The sequence below is a fragment of the Cnephaeus nilssonii genome (genome assembly GCF_951640355.1).
Source record: "Cnephaeus nilssonii genome assembly, chromosome: 9".
Lineage (NCBI taxonomy): Eukaryota > Metazoa > Chordata > Mammalia > Chiroptera > Vespertilionidae > Cnephaeus > Cnephaeus nilssonii.
In genome coordinates this window covers 31,716,031-31,739,983 of record NC_137080.1, presented here as the reverse complement: position 1 = coordinate 31,739,983, position 23,953 = coordinate 31,716,031, and the positions used below count along the sequence as shown (strand labels likewise).

At 39.9% G+C, this 23,953-nt stretch overlaps 1 protein-coding gene across 4 annotated transcripts in view; it reads right to left on the bottom strand.

Annotated features, from left to right (window-relative positions):
- The window catches only part of STXBP5 (syntaxin binding protein 5), a 158,770-nt gene extending 137,097 nt beyond the window's left edge, over nt 1–21,673 (bottom strand). For all 4 annotated transcript variants that reach the window (XM_079781416.1, XM_079781417.1, XM_079781418.1 and 1 more), the window contains exons 1-2: nt 21,209–21,673; nt 19,872–19,969 (exon numbers count right to left, since the gene is read on the bottom strand). In XM_079781416.1, coding sequence (XP_079637542.1) covers nt 19,872–19,969; nt 21,209–21,361 — 251 coding nt within the window. In that variant the 5' untranslated portion in view covers nt 21,362–21,673. The remainder of the gene's footprint in view (nt 1–19,871; nt 19,970–21,208) is intronic.
- Nucleotides 21,674–23,953: the final 2,280 nt, after the last annotated feature.

The following is a 23,953-nucleotide window of genomic DNA, read 5'->3' as shown; positions in this document are numbered from 1 at the left end:
ACTTACTGAATATCTACTAAGTATCAGGCACTGTCTTAAATACATAATTGTACTTACTCCTGAGAGTAACTCTGAAAGGTAGTTATTACCCATACAGGGTAGGGCAACTGTAGGTTTACAGTTGTCCAAATTCATTACTTTAACAAAAACTAACATTACCATACAATGGATATATCATAATGTAAAAAAATAACAACTCTGACCATATTAGATTACAAAATAGTATATCATAGATGCAAATTTTCATATCCTTTCATACCTACGATTATTGCCTCTTGCATATATGATTCTTCCTGATACTGTCTTTACCGAGAGTTAACAGTTTTATTAGAAAACTAGAGGCTCAGTGCACGAAATTCGTGCACGTGTAGGGTCCCTAGGCCTGGCTGGCGATCAGGCCTGATCTGTGGGGCAACCAGCGGGGCAACTGGGGGGCCCCTGCTGGCACCCACCATGGCTGGCCTGGGGCCTGTGGGCTGGGGGCAGCTCCTGCGTTGAGTGTCTGCCCCCTGGTGGTCAGTACGCATCATAGCGACCGGTCATTCCGTCATTCAGTCAATTTGCATATTAGGCTTTTATTATATAGGGTGATCAAAAATTAATAAAACTTTGCTTGGTAAGTGATTCCCATTTATTGTGGCCATGTTCACAATTAAATGAGAATACAAATGATCAGAAATTAAAATAAAGAAAATCCAAAGGGAAAGAAGATTACACATTGAGCAATTATGCAAAGGTATTTGCTAAATGGAGAAATATTCATTTATTATTCTGATGTCTGTTCTTTTATATATGCATGAATCAATTACAAGGCAAAGCCAAAATTGTAAGGGTACACTGAATATTTCTTGCTGCCAATGTACCTTACTTTCTAATTCTGAACTCCAATAATGCATTATTTCAAAAATGGTGCAATCTTTCTATCTTATCTTTACTCTGAATTTTTCTACTACTAACCTACAAGAGCTATGGTATCTACCTAATCCTACTAACCAATTTTGTCTCTAGAGTAATTTTAGTTTATCTGACCCACAACATATGCCAGATATTTCCTACACAACTAACACTCATGGTTTTTGTCCAGACAGTCACCATCGTAACTTTTGAAGAGGAGCTGCAGAAGGCAAGGATAAAACAGGTTAGGAGTGAAGTCTCTGAATTCAAGTCTTTGAATTTAGACGGGATCTTCTAAGTAAGCAACACAGAGAAAATAAATATTTAAGGGGGAAAAATAAGATAATGAAATTAGCAATCAAGAATAATCAGAAGAAGGTATGCAGGACAGATAAATAGGTGCAGGAGAAGAAGGAGAAAAAAAGATAAAAAATATGAACACAAAAATGGCAATAAATCCGTATCTATCAAGAATTAAATCTAAAAATCAAAATAAATGAACAAGGAATCTAATAAACAAAATAAACTGATGCATAAAATAGAATCAGAGGCGTAGAAACATGGAACAGATTGACTGACAAAACTCATAGGTAAGTGGAGAGAAGGAGTGGGAAGAGATTAACCAAAGAACTTACATGCATACTAGAAGCCCGATGCATGAATTTCTGCAGGGGGAAAGGGTCCCTCAGCCAGGCCAGGGACCCCTCAATCGGGCCTAAACCGGCAGTTGGACATCTCTCTCGCAATTCGGAACTCCTTGCTCCTAACCACTCGCCTGCTCACTCCTTACCGCATGGCTTGCCGCTCCTTATCGCCCACCGGCTTGCTCCTTACACTTGGATTGCCGCTCCTTAGCGCTGCCATGGAGGAGGGAGAGGCTCCTGCCACTGCGCTCGCCAGCAGTGAGCCCGCCTTCTGGCTGAGCAGCATGCACGCTATGGGAGCGCATTGACCACCAGAGGGCAGCTCCTATGTTGAGCCTCTGCCCCCTGATGGTTAGTGTGCATCATAGTGACCAGTTGTTCTGGTAGTTCCACCGTAACAGTCACTGGGCTTTTATTATATAGACTAGAGGCCCAGTGCATAAAACTCGTGCACAGGAGGGGGGGGGTCCCTCAGCCCGGCCTGCACTCTCTCCAATCCAGGACCCCTTGGGGGATGTCCAACTGCCGGTTTAGGCCCAATCCCACAGCAATCAGGCCTAAACCAGCAGTTGGACATCCCTCTCACAATCCGGGACCATTGGCTCCTAACCGATTGCCTGCCTGCCTGCCTGTCTGATCGCCCCTAACCACCTCTCCCTGTTGGCCTGATCGCCCCTAACCGCCTCTGCCTGCCAGCCTAATTGCCCCCTCACTTCTCCCTTACTGACCTGATAACCTCTAACCACCTCTGCCTGCCGACCTGATCACCCCTAACCACCTCTGCCTGCCGGCCTGATCACCCCCTAACTGCTTCCCAGCCAGCCTGATCACCCCTAACTGCCCTCCCCTGCCGAATTGATCACTCCCGAACTGCCCTCTCCTGCCGGCCTGATGGCCCCCTAACTGCTCCCCTGCCGGCCTGATCGTCCCCTAACTGCTCCTCCCTGCTGGCCTGATTGCCCCCTAACTGCTCCCCCCTGTTGGCCTGATCGCCCCCTAACTGCTCCCCCCTGCTGACCTGATTGCCACCTAACTGCTCCCCCCTGCCAGCCTGATCACCCCTGACTGCCTCTGCCTCGGCCCCTGCCACTGTGGCTTTGTCCGGAAGATGTCCAGTCTAATTAGCATATTACCCTTTTATTAGTATAGATATGCATTACCAATGGACACAGACAATAGGGTGGTGAAGGCCTGGGACAGGGCAGGAACTGGGTGGAGGAGGGTAATGGGGTGAAAAATGGGGGACATCTGTAATACTCTCAACAATAAGGACTTAAAGAGAAAACAAAACAAAACAGAAACAAACAGTGACATAGGATCTAGAAATAATGAATCCAACCCAGAAAAAGTCCAGAGTAGCAATACAGCTGACATAAACAGCTAAACAGCCCTGGTCCAGATGGGAGAGGGAATTTGAAGAAGGACAGGTATGTGAGAGCAAGAGGGCTCCAGAGATGTGACTCTCTCCTTGAGAAGCCTGAGAAATTTAAGCAGGAGATGAAAGCAGCCAGTGAGTCTGGGTGGGGGAAGTGGGGCAGAGGAAGACAACCGTATAAGGAAGAAAATGTACTCATATAGGATACTACTTGGCTATGGAATGATAAAGAGTGATAATAGAAAAAAAATAAGTCCTCATGCATTTTCAATTTTTAGAATCAAACAAAAGTTTTACATTAATATACATGACAGTTGGTGGGAAAGGAGAAAGGAAAAGGAAGAGTGACAGGCTAGTATGCATAGTTGATGGAGCAAAAAATAAAGAATTAACTAAAATAATTTTTGGAAGTTGTAAGTTACAAAGGCAGCCAAGAGAATAAGTAAAAATAGTGACATGACTATATTGGGAGGGGAGATATGAATCAAGTACTCATTTATCAAGGCAGGAAATCAACAAATAATTTCTAAGGTTGATGAATTAAAAAAACAGTGGCAAAGAGTTTTATCTATGGAGTAAGCAATATGAGTAGGAACAGTTAAATGGTTCCCTCTTGGGAGCAGGGGAAGGCATGGGCACAACAGGGCACATGTTGTTACTTTTCATCATAATCCCTTCTGTATTATTTGGTCTTTAAACCATGTATCTTTACAAATTTAGTTCATTTTAATGAATTACTAAAGTGGAGAAGAGTAACAGTACAAATCAGACCATTAGAACCCTGTTACTGGGTTTAGTTCTTTACGTTTCTATGGTCATCTGACTTATGGTATCAGTACTACTAGAAACAGTGAACCAAGAGCCTCTCTCTAGATCCACATGATAAGTGAACCTTGTTTTCAAGTTACCTCAGATAAGGCTCATGGTTTATCATGTATCTCCCTTCTCCATAACCACAGGTTTCTTTCCACTATGCTTTCTTTATTGTTTTACAGATTTGGGTACCAATAATAATGGGCAAATTAAAGGGAGGAAAAAAAGCAGAGCTTTTTGTACTAAAGATCCTACTTTGTCTCCAAGATTTCCCCTCTTGGAGCTCCTAAAACGTGGTCGGCAAACTGCGTGTGGCTCTTCCACAAAATACCACGGCCTGGGCGAGTCTATTTTGAAGAAGTGGCGTTAGAAGTTTAAAAAATTTGGCTCTCAAAAGAAATTTCAATCGTACTGTTGATATTTGGCTCTGTTGACTAATGAGTTTGCCGACCACTGTCCTAAAAGGTAAAAATGGCAAGCAAAAGAATATTTTTTAACCATGTTTGTTTAACCCACTCATTTAATTTTTTTTAACTGAGAACTTTAATAGGCATTAGGAATATAAATCATAGTACTTATCCTCAAAAGTCTTAAGGTCTAGCAGTAGAAAAATAAAAGTAATATAGCAGTTAGGTACACAGATATCCTCAAACGTGTTCGTTTTTTAGGTAAGAATTTAGCTTAGAAAGAAAACACTTTCCAATTATTTTCACAACGATTAGTTCATGTGGGCTTTGGCCTGTCTTACACTATTCTGTCCATGCTATTCTTTTGTTTTCTTCCTTGCTTATTATATAGTCAATTGGAATCTGTTGATACTTCCTTCTTTCTTTCAACAGGGGTCATCTGTAACTGAATTACATGATTACTTTTGAAAGCCTTCCATATAGGCTATGTAGATTTTCATGAGTTTCAGGTAATAGAAACATGGCATCTTCTCTTCAACCACAGAGCCTGGAATGGTGATTGGCACATAGTAGACACTAGATAAATATTTATAATGAATGAATGACCTTTTTAAAAATCCAAACATGTCCAGTCATATCTTCTTAGGAATAATTAGCTCAATTCCCAGAAAGCCAGTAATATGTACAGCGTAGTAGAAAGATGCTCTAGTTCTGCCTCTATCAGGACACTGGACTACATTGTCTCTGGTGTGCATTACATATCTTACAATTCCATGAATCTAGATTTCTAGCCTGTTCACTTTACCTTCCAATCATTTGTTAGGTTGGTATTACAATCACAGCAATAGTTCCTCTTATTACTTATTATCCTGCTGGTATTTCTATTGTATTGTCAGCAAGGTACAATTAAAAAAATAGTAAAAGAAGGCAATGGGACCCCCGCAGTGTAAGTTCTGAAAGTATAACTCCTAGGCAAGTTTTAACTGTTGCACTACCATTGTGTATTATACACATATTTTGACAACCTGTACTTTTATGAAGGATAATATGAAGGCTGGTAGATACTTAGTGAATTATGAAATTTTTAAAAGATTATATATTTTCTCAAAGAATCTGTTCAGTTCCTGTCACAAGTAAAAAGGCAAAGTATTAACATTATTCCAACCTTTAGAGAAGTGACATATTCTTCCATTTTCCAACCTAGAAATGGAAGATTGGAGTACATATAAAATGGAAAACACCTGAAGAACTTGATGTCCTGTGCAGTTTCTGCAAATACATTTATATACTGCAAAGTTTAAAGATAAGAATATAGATAACTGACTGATAAATTACACAATAGTATTAAGCATTTAATCACATACTATTCTGTGAAAGTAACTTTCTTTGAACACGCTTATAACCAAGCAAAACTATTAATTGGTCCTTCCTGATTCAGTAAAAAAGAAAAATAGTAAACTTAAGAGCATAATCTTAATCCATCAAACACCCTAAAAACTTCTGTTATCATTTCTTTTAGAACATTCTTATACTTTCAGCAAACAGGGTAATTCACATCGAAGTATTCTAGTAAACCTTCAAGGTGTTGCTACTCTGAAGTGACTTATGACTCTGAATAAAAGGTCCGTCAATGACTTTTATTTTTAACTAGAGGCCCAATGCATGAAATTTGTGCATGGGTGGGGGTCCCTAGGCCTGGCCAGAGATCAGGGCCAATCAGGTTCCCCAACTCCCTGCCTCCTCCTTCCCTCACCACCCGCATCCCCCACCACCCACCCCCAGTTCCCCGTCCCAGCCCGGGGCCCAACCCTGATCAGGACCTGCTGATCAGGGGGAGAGACTGCCACCACGGGGGGAGGGGCCAACTGCCACCGTGACAGGTGGGTGGCCGACCAACCAGGGCCTGCTGGCTGGGGGAGGAACCAGGAGGCTGGCCAGTAGGCCCCATCAGCGATCAGTGCCTACGGGCTGGGGCCAGCTCCTGCATTGAGCATCTGCTCCCTGGTGGTCAGTGTGCGTCATAGCGACCAGTCATTCTGGTCGTTCCGTCATAATGGTCGCTTAGGCTTTTATACATATAGAATGGCTTAAGTCTTCAGGAGATTTAGCCATAATGTAATTATTTTTCAATATCAAAGTTAAAATCTAAATACTACCACGATGTGGTCAAAGAATACTGATATGTCACAGTGGAAACTTATCCATTCATCTATTAATGGACACCTAGGTTGCTGCCCTATTTTGGCTATCCTATCTAATAAGAGAGTAATATGTAAATTGACCATCACTCCAACACAAGATGGCCGCCCCCATGTGGTCAAAGATGGCAGCCCCCATGTGGACACAAGATGGCCGCCACAAAATGGCCTGCAGGGGAGGGCAGTTGGGGGGGACCAGGCCTGCAGGGGAGGGCAGTTGGGAGGGACAAGGCCTACAGGGGAGGGCAGTTGGGGGGGACCAGGCCTGCAGTGGATGGTAGTTGGGGGGGGGAGGAACCAGGCCTGCAGGGGAGGGCAGTTGGGGAGGGATCAGGCCTGCAGGGGAGGACAGTTGGGGGTGACCAGGCCGGCAAGGGAGGGCAGTTAGGGGCGACCAGGCTGTCAAGGGAGGGCAGTTAGGGGTGACCGGGCCAGCAAGGGAGGGCAGTTGGGAGGGACAAGGCCTGCAGGGGAGGGCAGATGGGGGGGACCAGGCCTGCAGGGGAGGGCAGTTGGGGGGGGGACCAGGCCTGCAGGGGAGGGCAGTTGGGGGGGGGGGACCAGGCTGGCAAGGGAGGGAAGTTAGCGGTGACTGGGACAGCAGGGGAGGGCAGTTGGGGGCGACCAGGCCTACTGGGGAGGGCAGTTAGGGGCAATCAGGCCGGCAGGGGAGCAGTTAGGCATCAATCAGGCTGGCAGGGGAGTGGTTAGGGGGTGATCAGGCTGGCAGGCAGAAGTGGTTAGGGGCGATCAGGCAGGCAGGCAGGTGAGCGGTTGGGAGCCAGCAGTCCTGATTGTGAGAGGGATGTCCGACTGTCCGTTTAGGCCCTATCCCAGTGGACAGGCAGTTGGACATCCCTCAAGGGGTCCCAGATTGGAGAGGGTGCAGGCTGGGCTGAGGGACACCCCCCCACCCCCATACATGAATTTCCCTCACCGGGCCTCTAGTTATAAATAAAGCTGCAATGAACATAGGGGTGCATTATCTTTTCAAATTAGTAGAATGGTCACATTGTAAGGTATAAAAATGTGAACCACTACATTATATACCTAAAACTAATATAATATTATTTACCAACTATACTTACATAAAAAAAGTTAACGGAAATAAAAAGAAATACTGATGAAAGCACTCTTAAAATAAAAAGAGGATAGGCTTTAGCCTCAAACCAACTTATTTATCCTACACAAGATAATACAGCCTGTTAAAAAAAAAAAATAGCTAAAGTAGCAGATTACCAGGAAAAAAAATGGAAATATGGAAAATGATCTGTGATAACTAAGACAATGCATTGTGCTATAGTTTTCTCATCTGTGAAATGCCTCACCTGCTTCTTTCACCTGGTCAGTTGTGAGGATCACCTACAAGTTTAAAACTAGATTTTCAACCTCTTAATTAGACTTCAACATGGTCATTTTTTTTTATTGCCCGTTCTCATATCCAGTGATAGATACACTGCTATGAAAGGGAAACACCATAACTCAAACTTGGAACTTCTCTTTCTTTCCATCTTCATATACTGTATTTCAAACATCAGTTTCACAGTCCTGTCTCTAAAGGTAATGGCAGAGCAAAGTGTCAGCTTGTACCACAACTCTCAAGATGTTATGATTTACTTTAAAATGGCACCCTCTCTGCACAAATTGTATTGAACATGCTTATTATCTACCATCTGCCACACTAAGAATAGTGCTACCCTGCCTGTTGAATATTACCCAAAATTTCTCAATTCTGGTTCTACATTATTAGCATCCATAAAGATTTAATATAAAAAGAAATTACAGATTTGTCAAGCCCCATGCCAGACTCTCTGAATCAGAATATCTAGAGAAGAAATCCAAGTATAAGTTTGGGCATTATTTGTATGTTTTGTTTTGTTTTTCAGCTCCATGAATTATTCATGAACAAATTAAGAATAGTTGAAAAACCTTATTATTTACAATTTTGGAGTCAGGATTAAAGGGATCAAAATGAATTATATTTATTGCTGGCAATTCTTTAGAATGGCTTTTGATATATAAATATACTTTTAAATAAACCACTTGCTCAATCTACTATGAAATACAGTAATAAACAACAGTGGTCTGGGTTAAAGATACAAGAAGGAACATACATTCTCACATGTCAAGTAAAAACAATCTTTTACCCCAGCGTCCTCTCTCAGATGCTAATGGCCAAGCTCTTTTCTCAAGAATAATAAAGTGAATTTTAAAAGAAAAATACAACACTTTATAAAAAATAAGAGTTTAAAGACTGAATAAATGAAAAAAATCTGTTCCAACACTTTTTCTCCTTTTCAAAAGACAAAAAGGAAAAATATACAAAAGGAAAGCAATTTAGCAGAAGTACTGCAATAGCTGATGCCACTAGATTTACAGTCACCTTTGGCAGGGTACTGCCATGAAAAAGCAGAGGTACTGCTATTACAAGAAAAGATTATGTACTTTCAAGAAAGGGTAGGATTAATCACTCTTCAACAGACAACCTCACCAGGAAAAGCATCAAAGTTCTAGATAGCATTTGCTGAAAGAAACACATGAACAGAAAGTACTATAAAAAAAAATCCCTGCCGAAACCGGTTTGGCTCAGTGGATAGAGTGTCGGCCTGCGGACTCAAGGGTCCCAGGTTCGATTCTGGTCAAGGGCATGTACCTTGGTTGCGGGCACATCCCCAGTAGGGAGTGTGCAAGAGGCAGCTGATCGATGTTTCTCTCTCATCGATGTTTCTAGCTCTCTATCCCTCTTTCTTCCTCTCTGTAAAAAAAAAACAAAAAACTCAATAAAAAAAAAAATCCCTAATTTATAAATCAAAACCTTTGTATGTAATAAGAACTACCATATAATTTCTAAGACTACATATTTTGCCAATAACACCATATTTTAAGCATATCTTAATTTTCAATTGAAGATGATTATAAAAACAAAAATATCAGCTATTCTTAAAAACCTTTATATTCACCCCTATCCTCAATGAATCTGAGTTATTGTAGAACAATGCTTCTTTTTAAATCATAGCACCAATAAATATAAAGAGATATGCTCAGCATGTCATCTTTCATTTATTTATCTTATTAGAGGCTTGGTGCATGAAAATTCATGCACTGGAGGGGGGTGTCCCTCAGCCCGGCCTGACCCCTCTCACAGTCCGAGAGCCCTCAGGGGCGGGAGGTGACTCAGAGATCAGGGGAAGGCAATGCCCGCATCACATCTCTGCTGCTGCCACTGCCAGCAGCGCAAGCCTCGGCCGTCCCTCGTTACCTGAGCCTCGGGCGGCCGTGGGCGGCTGGGCAGCCGCCATCCGAGGCTTGCCTGTGCCTCGGGCCGGCCCTGGGCAGCTGAGGGGACTGGGCGCCGCCATCTTGTGGCTGTGGGCGCTGCTATCTTTGAGGGCGTGGCAGTCAATTAGCATATTCCCTCTTTATTAGATAGGATATAACTTCCAAAAGGACTAATACCAGTTGGAGAAATGGAATCAAGCAGAAATTAGCCTTACCTACTGAATAAAATTGTATCTATATTTACTGCTACTGGAAAATGATGCAAACAGTGAACAACTATAAAAATTTTTCAAAAACTGGATATAATTTGTTTCTAATTAAAGTACCATGCACATTCATTTCAAAGGGGAAATGCAATATATCTGACTCTAAAGAAGGTGATCATGTTCCTGAATTTGTTTCTAGGCGCTTTATGTGTTTTTAAAAAATGTATTATTTACTTTTCAGGTCAATTTCTTTTACAAATGAAAATGAATTATTTTATCAACATTTGCAAAAATCTAAAAAATCACAATGTTTTAATAAAATGCTTACTTAAAGATGAAAGTGAATTATAACTAGATCAACATATCTTTATGTAATATTAATGAAAATATTATGAATAATCTACAAATACAAATATATTTTTAATTAAAACTAGGAAGTAAAGGTCACAAACTGAATAATTCAATAATAGAATTAATCACTGAACTGCTTCCAAAGAATGCCTAATTAACCAAATTTATTATCAAACTAATTAGAATTCACACACACAAAAATAATGTCTTTCACAGGATCAAAAAACACTTAGGAAATTTTGACTTGGTATACAGTGGTACTATGTAGCATGAAGAATTACTGACTCTGCCCTGGCTGGTGTTGCTCAATGGTTAGTTGGCCCTTGACGGTACCTGGGTTGCAGGTTCGTTCTCAGGCCCCGGTCAAGGCTGGAGCAGGAGGCAACCAATCAATGTGTCTCTCTCACATCGATGTTTCTCTCTCTCTCTCCCCCCTCCTTTTTCCCTCCCTTCCACTCTCTGTAAAAGCAATGAAAAAAATATATATATCCTCCAGTGAAGATTAACCAAAAAAAAAAAAAAAAGAAATTACTGATTCTATTTAAAATATTTTTCTATTTATGAGAAAAGTTAAATTTATACTGATGTGTGAGTGTAATTTATCAAACTATAAATGTATCAGTATTACTACTGATACATTTATCATAGAAGAAAGCTTCCTTCCTAAGCTTTCTTCTCCACACACAATTTTAAAAAATATGTATTTTTAATGATTTCAAAGAAGGAAGGGGGAGAGAGAGATAGAAACATCAATGATGAGAGAATCATTGATCGGCTGCCTCCTGCACACACCCCACTGAGGATTGAGCTTGCAACCTAAACATGTGCCCTGGCCTGGAATCAAACCTGGGACTCTTCAACCTGGGACCCTTCAGTCCACAGGCTGAGGCTCTATCCACTGAGCCAAACCGGCAAGGACTGCATACATAATTTAAAAGCAACACAAACTGGTAAACTAAAGCAGGGATTGACAAATTTAGAGCTTGAGAGTGAAATCCAGCCCACTGTCTGAATTTATAAAGTTTTATTGAAATTATCTGCATTCCTTCCTTCACATTATTGTCTATGACTGCTTTTGTGGTACACTGGCAGAGTTCAATAGTTGTATCAAAAACTATAAAGCCAAGCTATATACTACCTAGGCCTTTAAGAAAAAGTTGCCGACTACTGAACTATAGATTAAGATCTTCATTATTTTAAAAGCATGCCCACCCTTCTTCTATATGATCTTTAGTAGAGGACATATTTAATTGATCATTTAAGAATCTGCAGTCATTAGTTTTGATTTTATAATGATATACTGACTACTGTCCGGTTTCTGGACTCTTGACACGGCAGAGGATACTGGTTGATTCTGAAGTTGCATTGCATCTTCTCATATGCTGTAATGTTTCTAACGGTTCATTTTAAAATACCACTCAATATTATAGCTATAATTTCTAAAAGATCTAATTTTAGCTATTTAATATCTGTGTGATATTATTTATAAAGAATAATATATTAGATTTTAAAAGCTAAATTAAGAAAAAAATGGCCACATGGGTGGAAGTAAGGATGGAATTCAAATAAAAATGCATCACAAAGGCACTGGGATTTAGATGAGAATTATTTTAACAGGGAAAAATGTATTCTAGACTTAAGAAAATCTCTTTAAAGACGTGGGACACTGAGTAGTGAGGAGAAAACTATGTCAACAATTTCTTCCTCTACCACCTCCCTCAGTCTACCTTCCATACACATTCCATAAAGAAGAAAAAAAGGCTACACAACAAAGAGAACTATTATCCAAATTTTCTTTCAAATGAAACACAAGAAAATGAAAGATTAAAGCAAACGGATTGCTAAATCCAAAAGTGGATAATTTCTTGATAGTAAATTCTTCAAAAACGTTAAAAATTACAACATGATATATTAAGATCACTAAATGTCTTTATTGTGGCAAATAAAACTTAGAAATAGATTCAAACCAACATACAAAATGATCATATAGAAACCTGAGTATCTTTATAGGAAGAAGTCTGAGTAATTAAATAGGAAGATACTATTTCTTCTCCTTAGAATGACCTACTTCACATGTGACTAAGGGAAGAGAGAAGTATCAAGTACCATTCAATCAAATCAAGAATCACTTTGTTTTGCTTCCTAAAAAGTTCCGTAGTACTAGGTTATGTTTAAAACCTATCTTAACAAAAGGCATTCAAATATACAGGTAGTACATAGTAAAATGCTCCTTTCTCTATCTCATTTTGTTATATTTTTAAACAGACAGACATCTGCTTAGGTCAAGCCAAATACATTTCATTAATCTGCAATCCTAAAATACTGATACTTTCTGATAGTAATGACATGCCAAATCAGGACAGGCAATTCTCATTTAAATATTACAAAACAAATCAATACTGACACTCGGGTTACTAATTTTCTTCTTGTAAACAATGTGTCACTTCCAATGCTTGAAGTTAAGCTTTGGTTGTCTTTGTCTTTATTTGCCTTTCTCTTTTTTCTTTAGTAATACTCACTCCTATAGACCAATTATTTACATGTGCATTGCCAGTTACTACTATTCCAGTTATTATACAATTACCAAATTTAGCATGAAATCATATACCGTCAATTCAAAAAAGATAGTTACAATACTAAACCTCTTACATCAAAATTATTAAAATCAAGTGATTAGAAACCCAGTACGTATTATTTGTAAGTAATTTCATTTTAATTTGATATTCTGACCATTAGCACTCAAGAAAGAAAACTCTGGTTAATAGTATATTTAAATCTCCCAAGTTTCCTGTCATAATGAGACCTTTTCTATTAAACAGGAGTACACCCTTATCCATGGCTTCACTTTCCATGGTTTCAATTACCCATGGTCAACTGTGGTTCGAAAATATTATATAGAAAATTCTAGAAATAATCAATTCATAAATGTTAAATAGTGCACTGTTCTGAGGAATGTGGTAAAATTTTGCACAATGCCTACATCATTCACTTCATCTCATCACCTAGGCACTGTATCATCTCACATTATCATAAAAAGAAGTGTAAGTACAGTACAATCAGTTATTTTGAAAGACCACATTCACATTAACTTTTATTACAGTATATTGTTATAACTGTTCTATTTTAGTATTAGTTATTATTGTTAATCTCTTACTATACCTAATTTATAAATTAAATGTCATGATAGGTATGTATGGATAGGAAAAACATAGTATAGTCTGGAATGATCTGCAGTTTTAGGCATCCACTACGGGTCTTGTAATGCATCTCTTATGCATAAGTGGTGACTACTGTGCAAAGAAAATGCAACAGCCCATCATCTTAATATTCAATGTGAGCTGCTATTTCAACAACAAAAAATGCGTTTTTCACATGCTTTTTCCTGTTCCCTTTTATAAACCAAGGTATACACTTGTGCACCTACTAACTTGGATTATGAATGCAGACAACAGATACAAAGGAAAGGGGCCCACAGTGGGAAGGAGTCCAATACTTCATCCTCTTTAACAGGTACTCAGTACAATCAATCAAAAGACTACTCTAGACAGAGATGGTCCAGAGCATACCAAACCCTTCTCAGAAAAAGAAATTCAAGATCAGAGATGTCAGAACTCTTGGAAATCAGTCATCCCAATTTCCTCATTTTACAGGAAAGGAAACAAAAGCCCCGAGATTTTTCACTTATCCAAAATTAATCTGAAGACTAGAACACAAATCATCTAATGTCAAAGTAATTCTTCCAAAATCTTTTTACCTTTTCCCTTCAGGATGGTAATGTTAGGTTATATAATTTTAAAAGCAAATTATACTGAAAAAAAAAAATGAAGAGAATGCCAAGCAGAAATAAAAACTCATTTTACTTAAAGCAGAAAGGCTTATTAAGCACAGACTTGGTTCCCTAATAACAAACATATACCTTTTCAATTCCATTCAGATTCTATCACACATTGTTTCCCTCCACAAGAAATTCATTGCAAAATAACTGCTTCCACACAGACATTACTTCTGGTGGTTTCTCGAGTACGACGTGTCTAACCCTCACCTCCTGCTGCAGTAATCCATGCTAAGAATCACAACCTTTAGCGACACAGTACTTCTTTTTCCTTTTATACAAAGCCCTCTTAAATGAAGAACTAAGAATAGAGAAGTAAAAGTAATGCAAAGTCCTAGCTAGAATTCCAAATGACTAGAATTCTTCTCTGAACAAAAAGGATGGTGGGGAAGAAGACTAGATTAAAAATTTGGCTAAATTCAAGCCACATTAATTGTTTCACTTTTAACTACTTTGAGCAAGAATCATATTTCCAAATCTTTTTTCTATTTTAATTATGTTTTCTAAAATAAAATAAGCAGCATTCACACATTCTAATGCTATCTTACAACTGCAAAATCATTAAACAATCATTATCATCTACTATGTGTAACAAACTTTCACATATGATTTTATTACATCTAAATAGAAATTTTGTAAACTTGTGATTGAGAATGATACCATTTTTAAGACACACTTTAAGAGAAAAACAATACTTTTTAAGACCTTTCACTCAAAAATTGTAACAGCTAAGTGCAGTGGTTCTCGGCCAGGAGCTCCTGGAAGCCTTTGGGGAAGTTTGGGGTGCTACACTGACAGCTGAGGCAATCCTGGCATTTAGTTTTCCTACACATTGCCTCTAGTTATTTGCTGATATAAATGCAGGACCTGAAAATTAAAACCACAGAAAAAAAATCTCATTAGTAACAATATCATATATTGAATATTCACCAAAACTCCCTACGTGGTCTTACAAGTGACACACACACATTATTACATTTAATCCTGATGCTACTGCATGAGCTAGGTAGGGTTATTATTCCTTTTTAAGTGAAGAACTTGGGCTAAGTGCAGTGGTTCTCGACCAGGAGCTCCTGGAAGTCTTTGGGGAAGTTTGGGTTGCTACACTGACAGCTGAGGCAATCCTGGCATTTAGTAGGTGGGAGCCAGGGATACTACATAGCCTGCAATGTGCTGGACAAACCCACAGAATAATCCAGCCCAAAATGCTATACCACTACTGAGAGACACTTACTGAGGATAAATGGACAGAGCCAAAGAGCTAATAGTGTCTTTAAACTAGTTTGATTCAATAACAAAATCAAGGAAATCACCAGGACCCACTCAAAAGAAAATCAAATACAAAAGCTTATCAAATTCTCATACTAACGTAAGTAGTCTAGGTTACCTTCTCAAAATGGCAATATAACAAAAAAGATGACATACTTGCAAACATTACTCTGGCACCCTCTTTTCCAAGTTTTCCATTTGTCTTGTAATTGCCTCAGTATATTTGCAAAACTTTATAATCATCTTTAGTTACTCCAAGATGTTATAGAAAGGAGTCATCAAGTCCTTCTCTAGTTCCCATTCTACTACCCCTGTTTTATATCCAGTTTACTACCTATATGGGTTAATAGTTAGATATGAAGTTTCACTTAGTCTATTCTTTTCCTCCTTGGCACCACCACCCCATTAATCATCCTAAAAATCATACTGTCTTCCTGTCAGCATCTCCTTATTTAACTACAATGATTCCTCACTGAACAACACTCAGATAATGGTAATTTTCAAGGTTCTCCACCAACTGTCTCCTTATTTTCCCCCCAACTCAATTAGAATCACTATTTCAAGGAGTCTCTTTAGTACTGCTCTAAATTACCATGATAATTCCCTTTTCTCTACTTTTGACAACACAGTTTACCTAGAATAATTTTCCCATTCCTTCTTCTCTGCTATTCAGAATACTTGTTAGTGTGTAGATGTTATCAAATACAATGAATTTACCTGTAATGTAACTTTGTGTAATGTCAGTAGACCTCTAAATAATACTTTAACTTCAATTACGTTTATCTAGTTCTAGTCCTACAGTTAGGACTAGAAACATATTGAACGTAAAAATCACATAATCTTTTCTTCTGAATATTCACATAGACCAATATAATATAGCTATTTGGAATCACAGAATTATTTCTTGAAGAAATCATGAGCAGCACCTCTGTTTTATTTTATGTATTTTTTTATTTTTTTTATGTGAGAGAAACACATCAATTGGTTGCCTCCTGCAGGAGCCTGGACCAGGGCCCAGGTTGGGGAGGAGCCTGCATCAAGATATGTGCCCTTCATCAGAATCAAACCCCAAACCTGGGACCCTTTGGTCCACAGGCCAATGCTCTATCCACTGAGGCAAACCGGCGAGGGCTGTACCTTCATTTTAAAAGTGGGGAAAAAAACTAATTCAAGAACACATAATTCTTTAGTGACGAGAACCAGAATTCAGACCACAATTTGTAATCTGATATTAACACTTAATAATGCTTGTTAAACAAACTCCAAGGAACATTACTAGAAACACTTTCATTCTTCAGCTAGAACCTTGTTTACCCTTTTTACTTATTCATATGAGAATAGATAATTAGATTATTTTATCCCAATAGTTTATTGTTTTTTTGGGTTTTTTTCTTTTCAATTATAGTTGACATATTAGTCTCAGGTATACAACTTATGAAGTGATCTCCCCACAAGCCACATCTGACATCATACATAGCTATTACAATAATATTGACTATATTACCCATTATCCCAATAGTTTTGATCTCTAGATTACTCGTAAAAATCAAACTGTTCCTATTTCTATATGGCAAAAAGAGAATTAATATAATTAAATCACATCACTACTATATGATGTATTATATAAAATATGCTTTCCTGCTTCCTATCAATGAGTACATTCCAACCACATATTCTCTCCAGAAACCAAGAAGGTTGAACATAAAGCGTTTATAAGTGGCATCATCAGTTATTTGCTATATATTAATGCAGCAAATACATAAATTTATCTTGTCTCATTACCAGATATTATATAAGGATTCAGATTTTCACTAATTGTCTATAAATATGAGATATCAGATGTAACTTTCTTCATCTGTTTTTCTTTTTTTAACTTCAACGTAGATTAGTATAGTTTAGTCCCCCAACATTTAGAAAGACCTTCTTTTACTCAAATCAGATATACATTTCAAATTCCAATAGCCTAATTCTACTTCTGAATATATCTCCTACTTTCTGCTCCACAAGTAAAGGAAAGACTTTATCTAGAAGTATATTTCTGTTCTAAAGATACCTTTTAAGACAAATATATTGCAGGCTACCAGTGTCTAATATGAGGAGAAAATAAAGACAGGACTAAAAAAAAAAACAATTTCAGTAAAAAATATAAAAGAGCAAGAGCAGCAGAATTAATTTGTAATAAGTCTGCATATTATATCAATGTAAAGCTGTAAAATTAGGAACTAAAATTTAACCTGTCTACTTTTGAAAATAAAGTTCAGAGAAAATAACATCTTAAAACACATATGCAGAAATTAGGTAAAAATAAAAAGGTCTTAGTCATTTCCTATAAGTCAAAGCCATAATAAATAAAGCTCATAAGCTGATCTGCTACTTAAACTTAACAGAAGGAATGATTAAGTGGCATTACTGGTAGACAAACCAATTTACCATTCATATAAACCTAAAAAAAAAAAAAGGGAAAATAGAAATATATTTCGTAAACAGTTTTCCAGACTTCATTCTAAATACAGTAAAACAGGTTCTAAAAAAAATTTATAGTCTAATTTGTAAACTATAATTACAGATTTATTTACACTCATACAGTATTTAACTATTAAAAAATATGTATAAGCAAAAATCATACACAAGTAATGATTTTGGACACTTGATCCTTGCTTTTATTTGGCAATTAGCTGTAGGCCTAATATTTTTAATCCTCCCTTGTGTCAACTTGCTAATTACTCAAATTCATTAGGGGCAAAAGTCTTGTCTAAGAAAAATACTTGGTTTTATAAAATTCAGCCTTGCTGGTAGTACTCCTTGTAATTATATTCAATTACAAAAGGGAACAGATTGGCTGTTTAAAAAAATAATTTATTTACCATGAGAAAACTGAGAGTGCACTGGGAAAATAGTTAAAATTCAACCCCTTTAAAAGAAAAGCAAAATAATCTAAAAATAACTGATTTAATTCAACTTTTTTTTTAGTCCAGTGACGATACTCATTTGAGAAAAAAAAAATCTGCTTTCAGTTCTAAACAATGCATCTAGATCCAACAAAGCACTATTCTTGTCACTATACAGAGTTTTACTGAACACTTAACACCCACACTGTCAGAAATTAATTCTATTCCCATCAACCCTAAACTAGAAGGAATTGATCATTGGGTTTAGGAGTAAAAATCTCTGGACAATTGAAGCCCCAAATATTCCAGACTGAACTATCCAGATATTTGGGCAAGAGCCCTTTATACAAACAATTTAGAAATTCACAGATTTGGATCTTGGCTGGTCAGACTTGACCATTTTAATAGGTATGAGTGCATTACTGATATTTACTATGAATGGTAGACTTTACTTAGTAAGAGTTCAATGGCCCATCTGAAAAAACTTTTATGATCACTTTAAAGATTGCACACTAATATCAAATGAAACTTGAGGCATATCCTGATACCATATATCGTACTTCCTTGAAATGAAGATTTTAAAAAATGATAAGGAAAAAGCAAATGCAAGTTCCCCTCCCACTTATCAGGAGCCAGATGTGAGGGGTAAAGCTCCCATTCCTATGTTTGTTTGTTTGTTTGTTTGTTTGTTTTTGATGATAGTTATGTCTAGTGATTTTCTATCTACTTATTACCAACATATTACTTCAATAATATGTAGGGAGCAAGTATCCTACAGATGACCGAACACAGCATTTCTTTTAAAAATGTTACATTTAACTTTTAAAATAAAGGAATTTAGGTTAAGATGGTTTAATGTCATAGTAAAAGCAAACAAAATTTTATTTTAAGTTAAATCATTTAAAAGAGGAAATGAGAGGTATTCTGTATTGTTCAGACTAAAAAAAATTATCTTAAAGACTAAGTAGGTACTTAAAAAATATGCTATGACTAAACTTCTACTATAGTTTATACATAACCAGGAAAAATAATTCTGTATACAAATACTTCAGAATTCTGCTAACCTAACAGTTTTTACATAGATATAATAAATGCAGACTACAAAAGGAAAAAATCAAAAGAGTTTACTTTTCTATTTGCATTATGTGAAGACAATGCTCTAAAACTTCTGGAAATAGCAACCTTCTATAATCAGTTATATAAAGTGAAGACATTTGTCTTCCAATCATTTTTCTAGAGGGACAAGTCAGGAATAGCCAAATTTAAATTTAAACTCTAATTCATTAGAATAATAGGTCATAAGTTCAATATCAACCACGGACAATATTTTTGAAAAGCAATTAAAAATGTACCCTGTGCTACTGTCTTTAAACCTGGTCTTTAACATGTTCCATTCAACAGACTAGTAGTATAAGTAAATATATGTACCCTTAGAAACTTCTATCTCTTTGCAAAGACACTAAAACTTTAGAACTCTATATGGATGGATACATGTTTGGCTACTATAAACTGAGAGCTGAGAAAAATCACAGCAACCTATAACCTGAATATATGTATAATCTAGAGAAAAGCCAACACCACATGATTTCACATAATATCTACCAGATCTTTTTTTTTTCAATTAAACAGTAAGAAAAACTGATTGGCAACACAGCAAGACAAGACTGAGGAGAATACAATAAAAGTTTAAAAAATGAAATTAAGTTAAAGGATACAGCCTTAAAGCACCAGTCTGAGTTCCCACTGCAAGGATCTTCTGTACAGGATCAAAGGCCAGGGCTGAGGGTTGATAGGGAAATCCATGGCGAACAGTCTAGGGATGGGCAAGTGACATCACACCAACCAAAGCAGCAAGCAAAATTTAAAAACAGAAAAGTCAATAAAGGCATTAGAATCTAAAACCAATTTTAATAGATGCAAAAACACATATACATGTACTTACTCCTTTAAAAAAAACAAAAACAACTAGGAAATGTATACTAAAAAACAAAACTTATTCATGTAGAACCTGAAACAAAATCTATCCCAGTATTACACTTTAATTTCTGCTTTTCCATAATATTGATATTCTATTGAAAAAAATTCTTACTAATAGTCTATAGTATTATATCTGAGACCAAATTATTAAAGTTCACAGTGGTCAAAAATTCTGCAAATTCATTTAAAAAGGCAATTCATGTTTTATTTCAAGTGTGATAACTTCATCATTAGCTTATTTGAATGCTAATGCAAGTACTTCTAAGGAAAAGCTGTCATATAAGCTAGTCAAGGATTCAGTAAAGCAATTCTCAAACATCTATCCCAGCATTTTGCAATTCTAACAGAAGACAGACTTTTGCATTTTGCTACTAAATTCTTACTCATTTCAGGGCAATATGGCTAAAAAAATGTTCCTACACACTTTTAAGAAACTCTAGCATTTGATCGCACGGTATTTATCAGGAAGGCAGGCATTCACACCAAGACAAGTTTGTATTTCTCACTGAGCAGCTGCTGAATTAATTCGCTGCATCATTCTTTCTGAATTACAGACCGCTATGGCAACTGCCCTGCCATTAACAGGCAAAAATCACAGTACTAACTTTCTCACCAAACACAAGAGGACCCTGTGCTTTCACACTTTAAAGCCTCCTACCAATATTCTAGGAGAAAAGTGATGAGCAAATATCTCGCTGAACAGGTTTGGCTTTTTGACAAACAACATGCATCGGACACTGCTTCCGAGGGAAACTTCGAAGTTGGTGAACGACATCAAAATGCCTGAATTTTAAGCAAGATTGCTAATTAAGAATACGGATTAAAGATCAGTATAATAGGTTGGAAACCGCCTTGAATGACTGCTGCCTGGGACAGCGGGGGGGGGGGGGGGGGAGGAATATCAAGGAAAAGGTGTAAGATGATGTAAATCTCCAAAAAATAACCCATCAAGCAAATGTTAGCTAGCGGAGGCATGGTTATTTACTGGCGCTCCGTCCCCTGGCGCTGCCCCTGCGAAGCCCGAGCTGCCCCCAGGAAAGGACCCCCGATGGCGCGGGCGGCGCGCTCCGTTCACCTTGCAGAGCTGGAAGTGCTCCGACTGGAGCGTCTCCTGGATCTCGGGCTCCCGGTTCCCGGGCGTGTGCTGCTGCGGCTGTGGCTGCTGCGAGGCCGAGGACGAGCCGGCGGTCAGGCCGTCCAGCACCTTCCTGATGTTGAATTTCCTCATGGTCTCGGCGGGGCTGGCCCCGCGGCCCGGGAGGGGCGGCCGGGGGCGTCCCCGAGCGGGAGGAGCGAGCCCGGGCGGAGGGCAGCTTCCCCGGAGGAGCCGGAGGAGGAGCGGGGGTGAGTGGGAGCGTGCGGGGAAGGAGGCAGCTGCGGAGAAGCAAGAGCGAATCCAAAACAGGAAATACTGCGACGGCGCGAGAGCCGTGGCCGCCAGAACCCCAGGCGGCGACCCTCTGCCTCCGAGGCCGCCGCCGCCGCCGCCGCCTCGCCCCGCGGCCCGGCGGCCCCGCAGTGGCGGCGGCGCCCCGAGCGCTCGGCCGGCCTCACCTGGCCGCGGGCGGACCCTGCGCCGCGCCGCCGCCCCGGCTCGCCCCCGCCGCCGCCGCGTCCATGGCCCGCGCGGCCCCCGCTCCTCGCCCGCCCCGGCCCGCTGTCCCTCGGCGCTGCCTCTCGCTCCGGCCGCTGCTCCTCCTCCTCCTCCTCCTCCTCCCGGGGGTCGCCGGCTCTCGGTCCGCAGCAGCCGCTCGGCCTCCCCGCCGCTCAGCGCCGCTGCCCGCCCGGCATCGCACGCAGGGCGCCCGGGGTGGGTCCCCGCGCTCTCCGCCTCGCTCCGCCTCGCCCGTCCGCCGCTGGACCGTCCCGCCCTCGCTCCTTCAGAGCCCGGCTGCCTGCCTCCGGCGCCCGTGCCGCCCGCGCTCCCGCCCGGCCGCTCCCTCTCGCCGACTGGGAGCCTCGGCACCCGGCACCAACGCCCGCCCGAGCAGCAGCGGAGCCGCGGTTACAGCGCCGGCGGTGGCGGCAGCTGGGCCTCCGCGGAGCGGGGCTGCTGAGCATGCGCACGCCCCCCCCCCTCCCCCGCGGGAGTGGAGCTGGGGCTTAAATTATCCTCTGCTGAAATCCCAGACCACAGCTACGTTTCTCCCGCCCCAGTCGCCCCGCTAGAGTATGCAGCTGCTGCCCCTGCCGCTGGGATAGTAAAAATGTTGACGATTAAAAAGCAGCAGGAAACCTTTCTTTCAAATTCGGTCTTTAAAGCGGGGTTTAGGCTCTCACCCTTTAAAGAGGTACACACTCCCGGCTGCTGGCTGCAATATGATTGCTGTTACTTTATTGATGGTCTTGGTTTTGGATAGATTTGGATTTGGTATTTGAAAAAGAGCGACTTGACAACGATTATGTGGCAAGAGGATGACAGACTTTTAAATGTACTAGGAAAGGAGATAAACCTAAAGGTGGTGGTGGTGGTGGTGGGGGGGGGGGGGGGGGGAATCATTTCTTTCCTGAAATTGCCGGTGGGATGAAAGCGTGGCCCTGGCAGGTAGCTGCTAGAATGGAATAAGCTACCGAAGGGGAACCGCTCCAGGGCTGGGTGTCTGCCGCGACCTGTGACACGCCGCCACCCCTGGATCCAGTCTGCACGCAAGGGTGGGTGTGGATGGAGGCGGGAATGAGGGTGCAAGTAAACAATGAGCTGTCACTCATTTCAGAACCTTCAATCTCCTTTAATACTGATTATTCGTTAAGTAATCCCCAGCAGCTTCTCTCTCCACTCTTGCAAGGGCAAGGAGGGAAAGATGAAGTTTTCGCTCAGATCCTTCAGCGGCTTCTCACACACAATCTCGCTTGGGTGCTTGGAGACAAATGTCTGCTTCGAGTTTGAAAAGGTAGAGAGAGATTCAAGCTGCAAGTACCCTCCCAGAGAGTGCGTTCAACAAGAAAGGTAGAAGGGAAGCAGAGGTATTTGACTAGGAAGAATGTGGAAAAAACTGGAAACCAAGAAATGTGGAAGCTCATAAAGACTAATTCTATTTCGTGGGGTAGGGGTTGGGAGGAAGGACACTCTTCCGGATTCCTGACTTCCACGCCCCTAAGGGTCCTGCAAGGAGCAGCAGAAGAGCTACTCGGGGTTTTCCAACCCAATTCAGAAGTGCCCGCCCTCTTCTTTATGATTGGCCGAATTCTGCACCGTTTAGGGAAATTCTCATCCCAGTATTGGTTGATGCGACTGGCTTTCAACAACAGTCAGCAAACCAACTACGACTCGGGCTCAGGGATTTCGGGAAATGTAGTTTTCTTTGGGGGCTTCCGCATTCAAGGATGATGTCTCACACTTGGAACATATAAAAATTGTATTGTGGTTTAATATTTATTGAATTACTCAGTTAATCCCCTGGGTGCAAAGAACAATAAAACAAACTTGATTATTTTTCTTAAACTACTTACAAGTGTTTCTGAATTTTTTTTTTAACTAATTTAGTGCTCTGAAACATTTTATTGTATGAGACCTTGTGCTAGGTACTGAAGGCAACGCAAAAGAGTCCTTGCTTTCAACAAGCTCACCACAGTCTAACAGGGGGAAAACCTCACACAAATAAGTAATCATAAAACATTGTGATGAATTCATTGATGGAATCATGCATGAGGAGGAGTGAAGAGGGTAATTTAACCAGCCAGAGAAGTTCTGGAAATGATGATATTTACCATAGTTGTGTCCAGATGAGTAAGAATTGACCAGGTGAAGAGGGGGGAGAAGAGCATTGGAAGGCAGGTGGGGAGGTTATCAGAAGTATCTAGAGAGTATTTTTAAAAATAC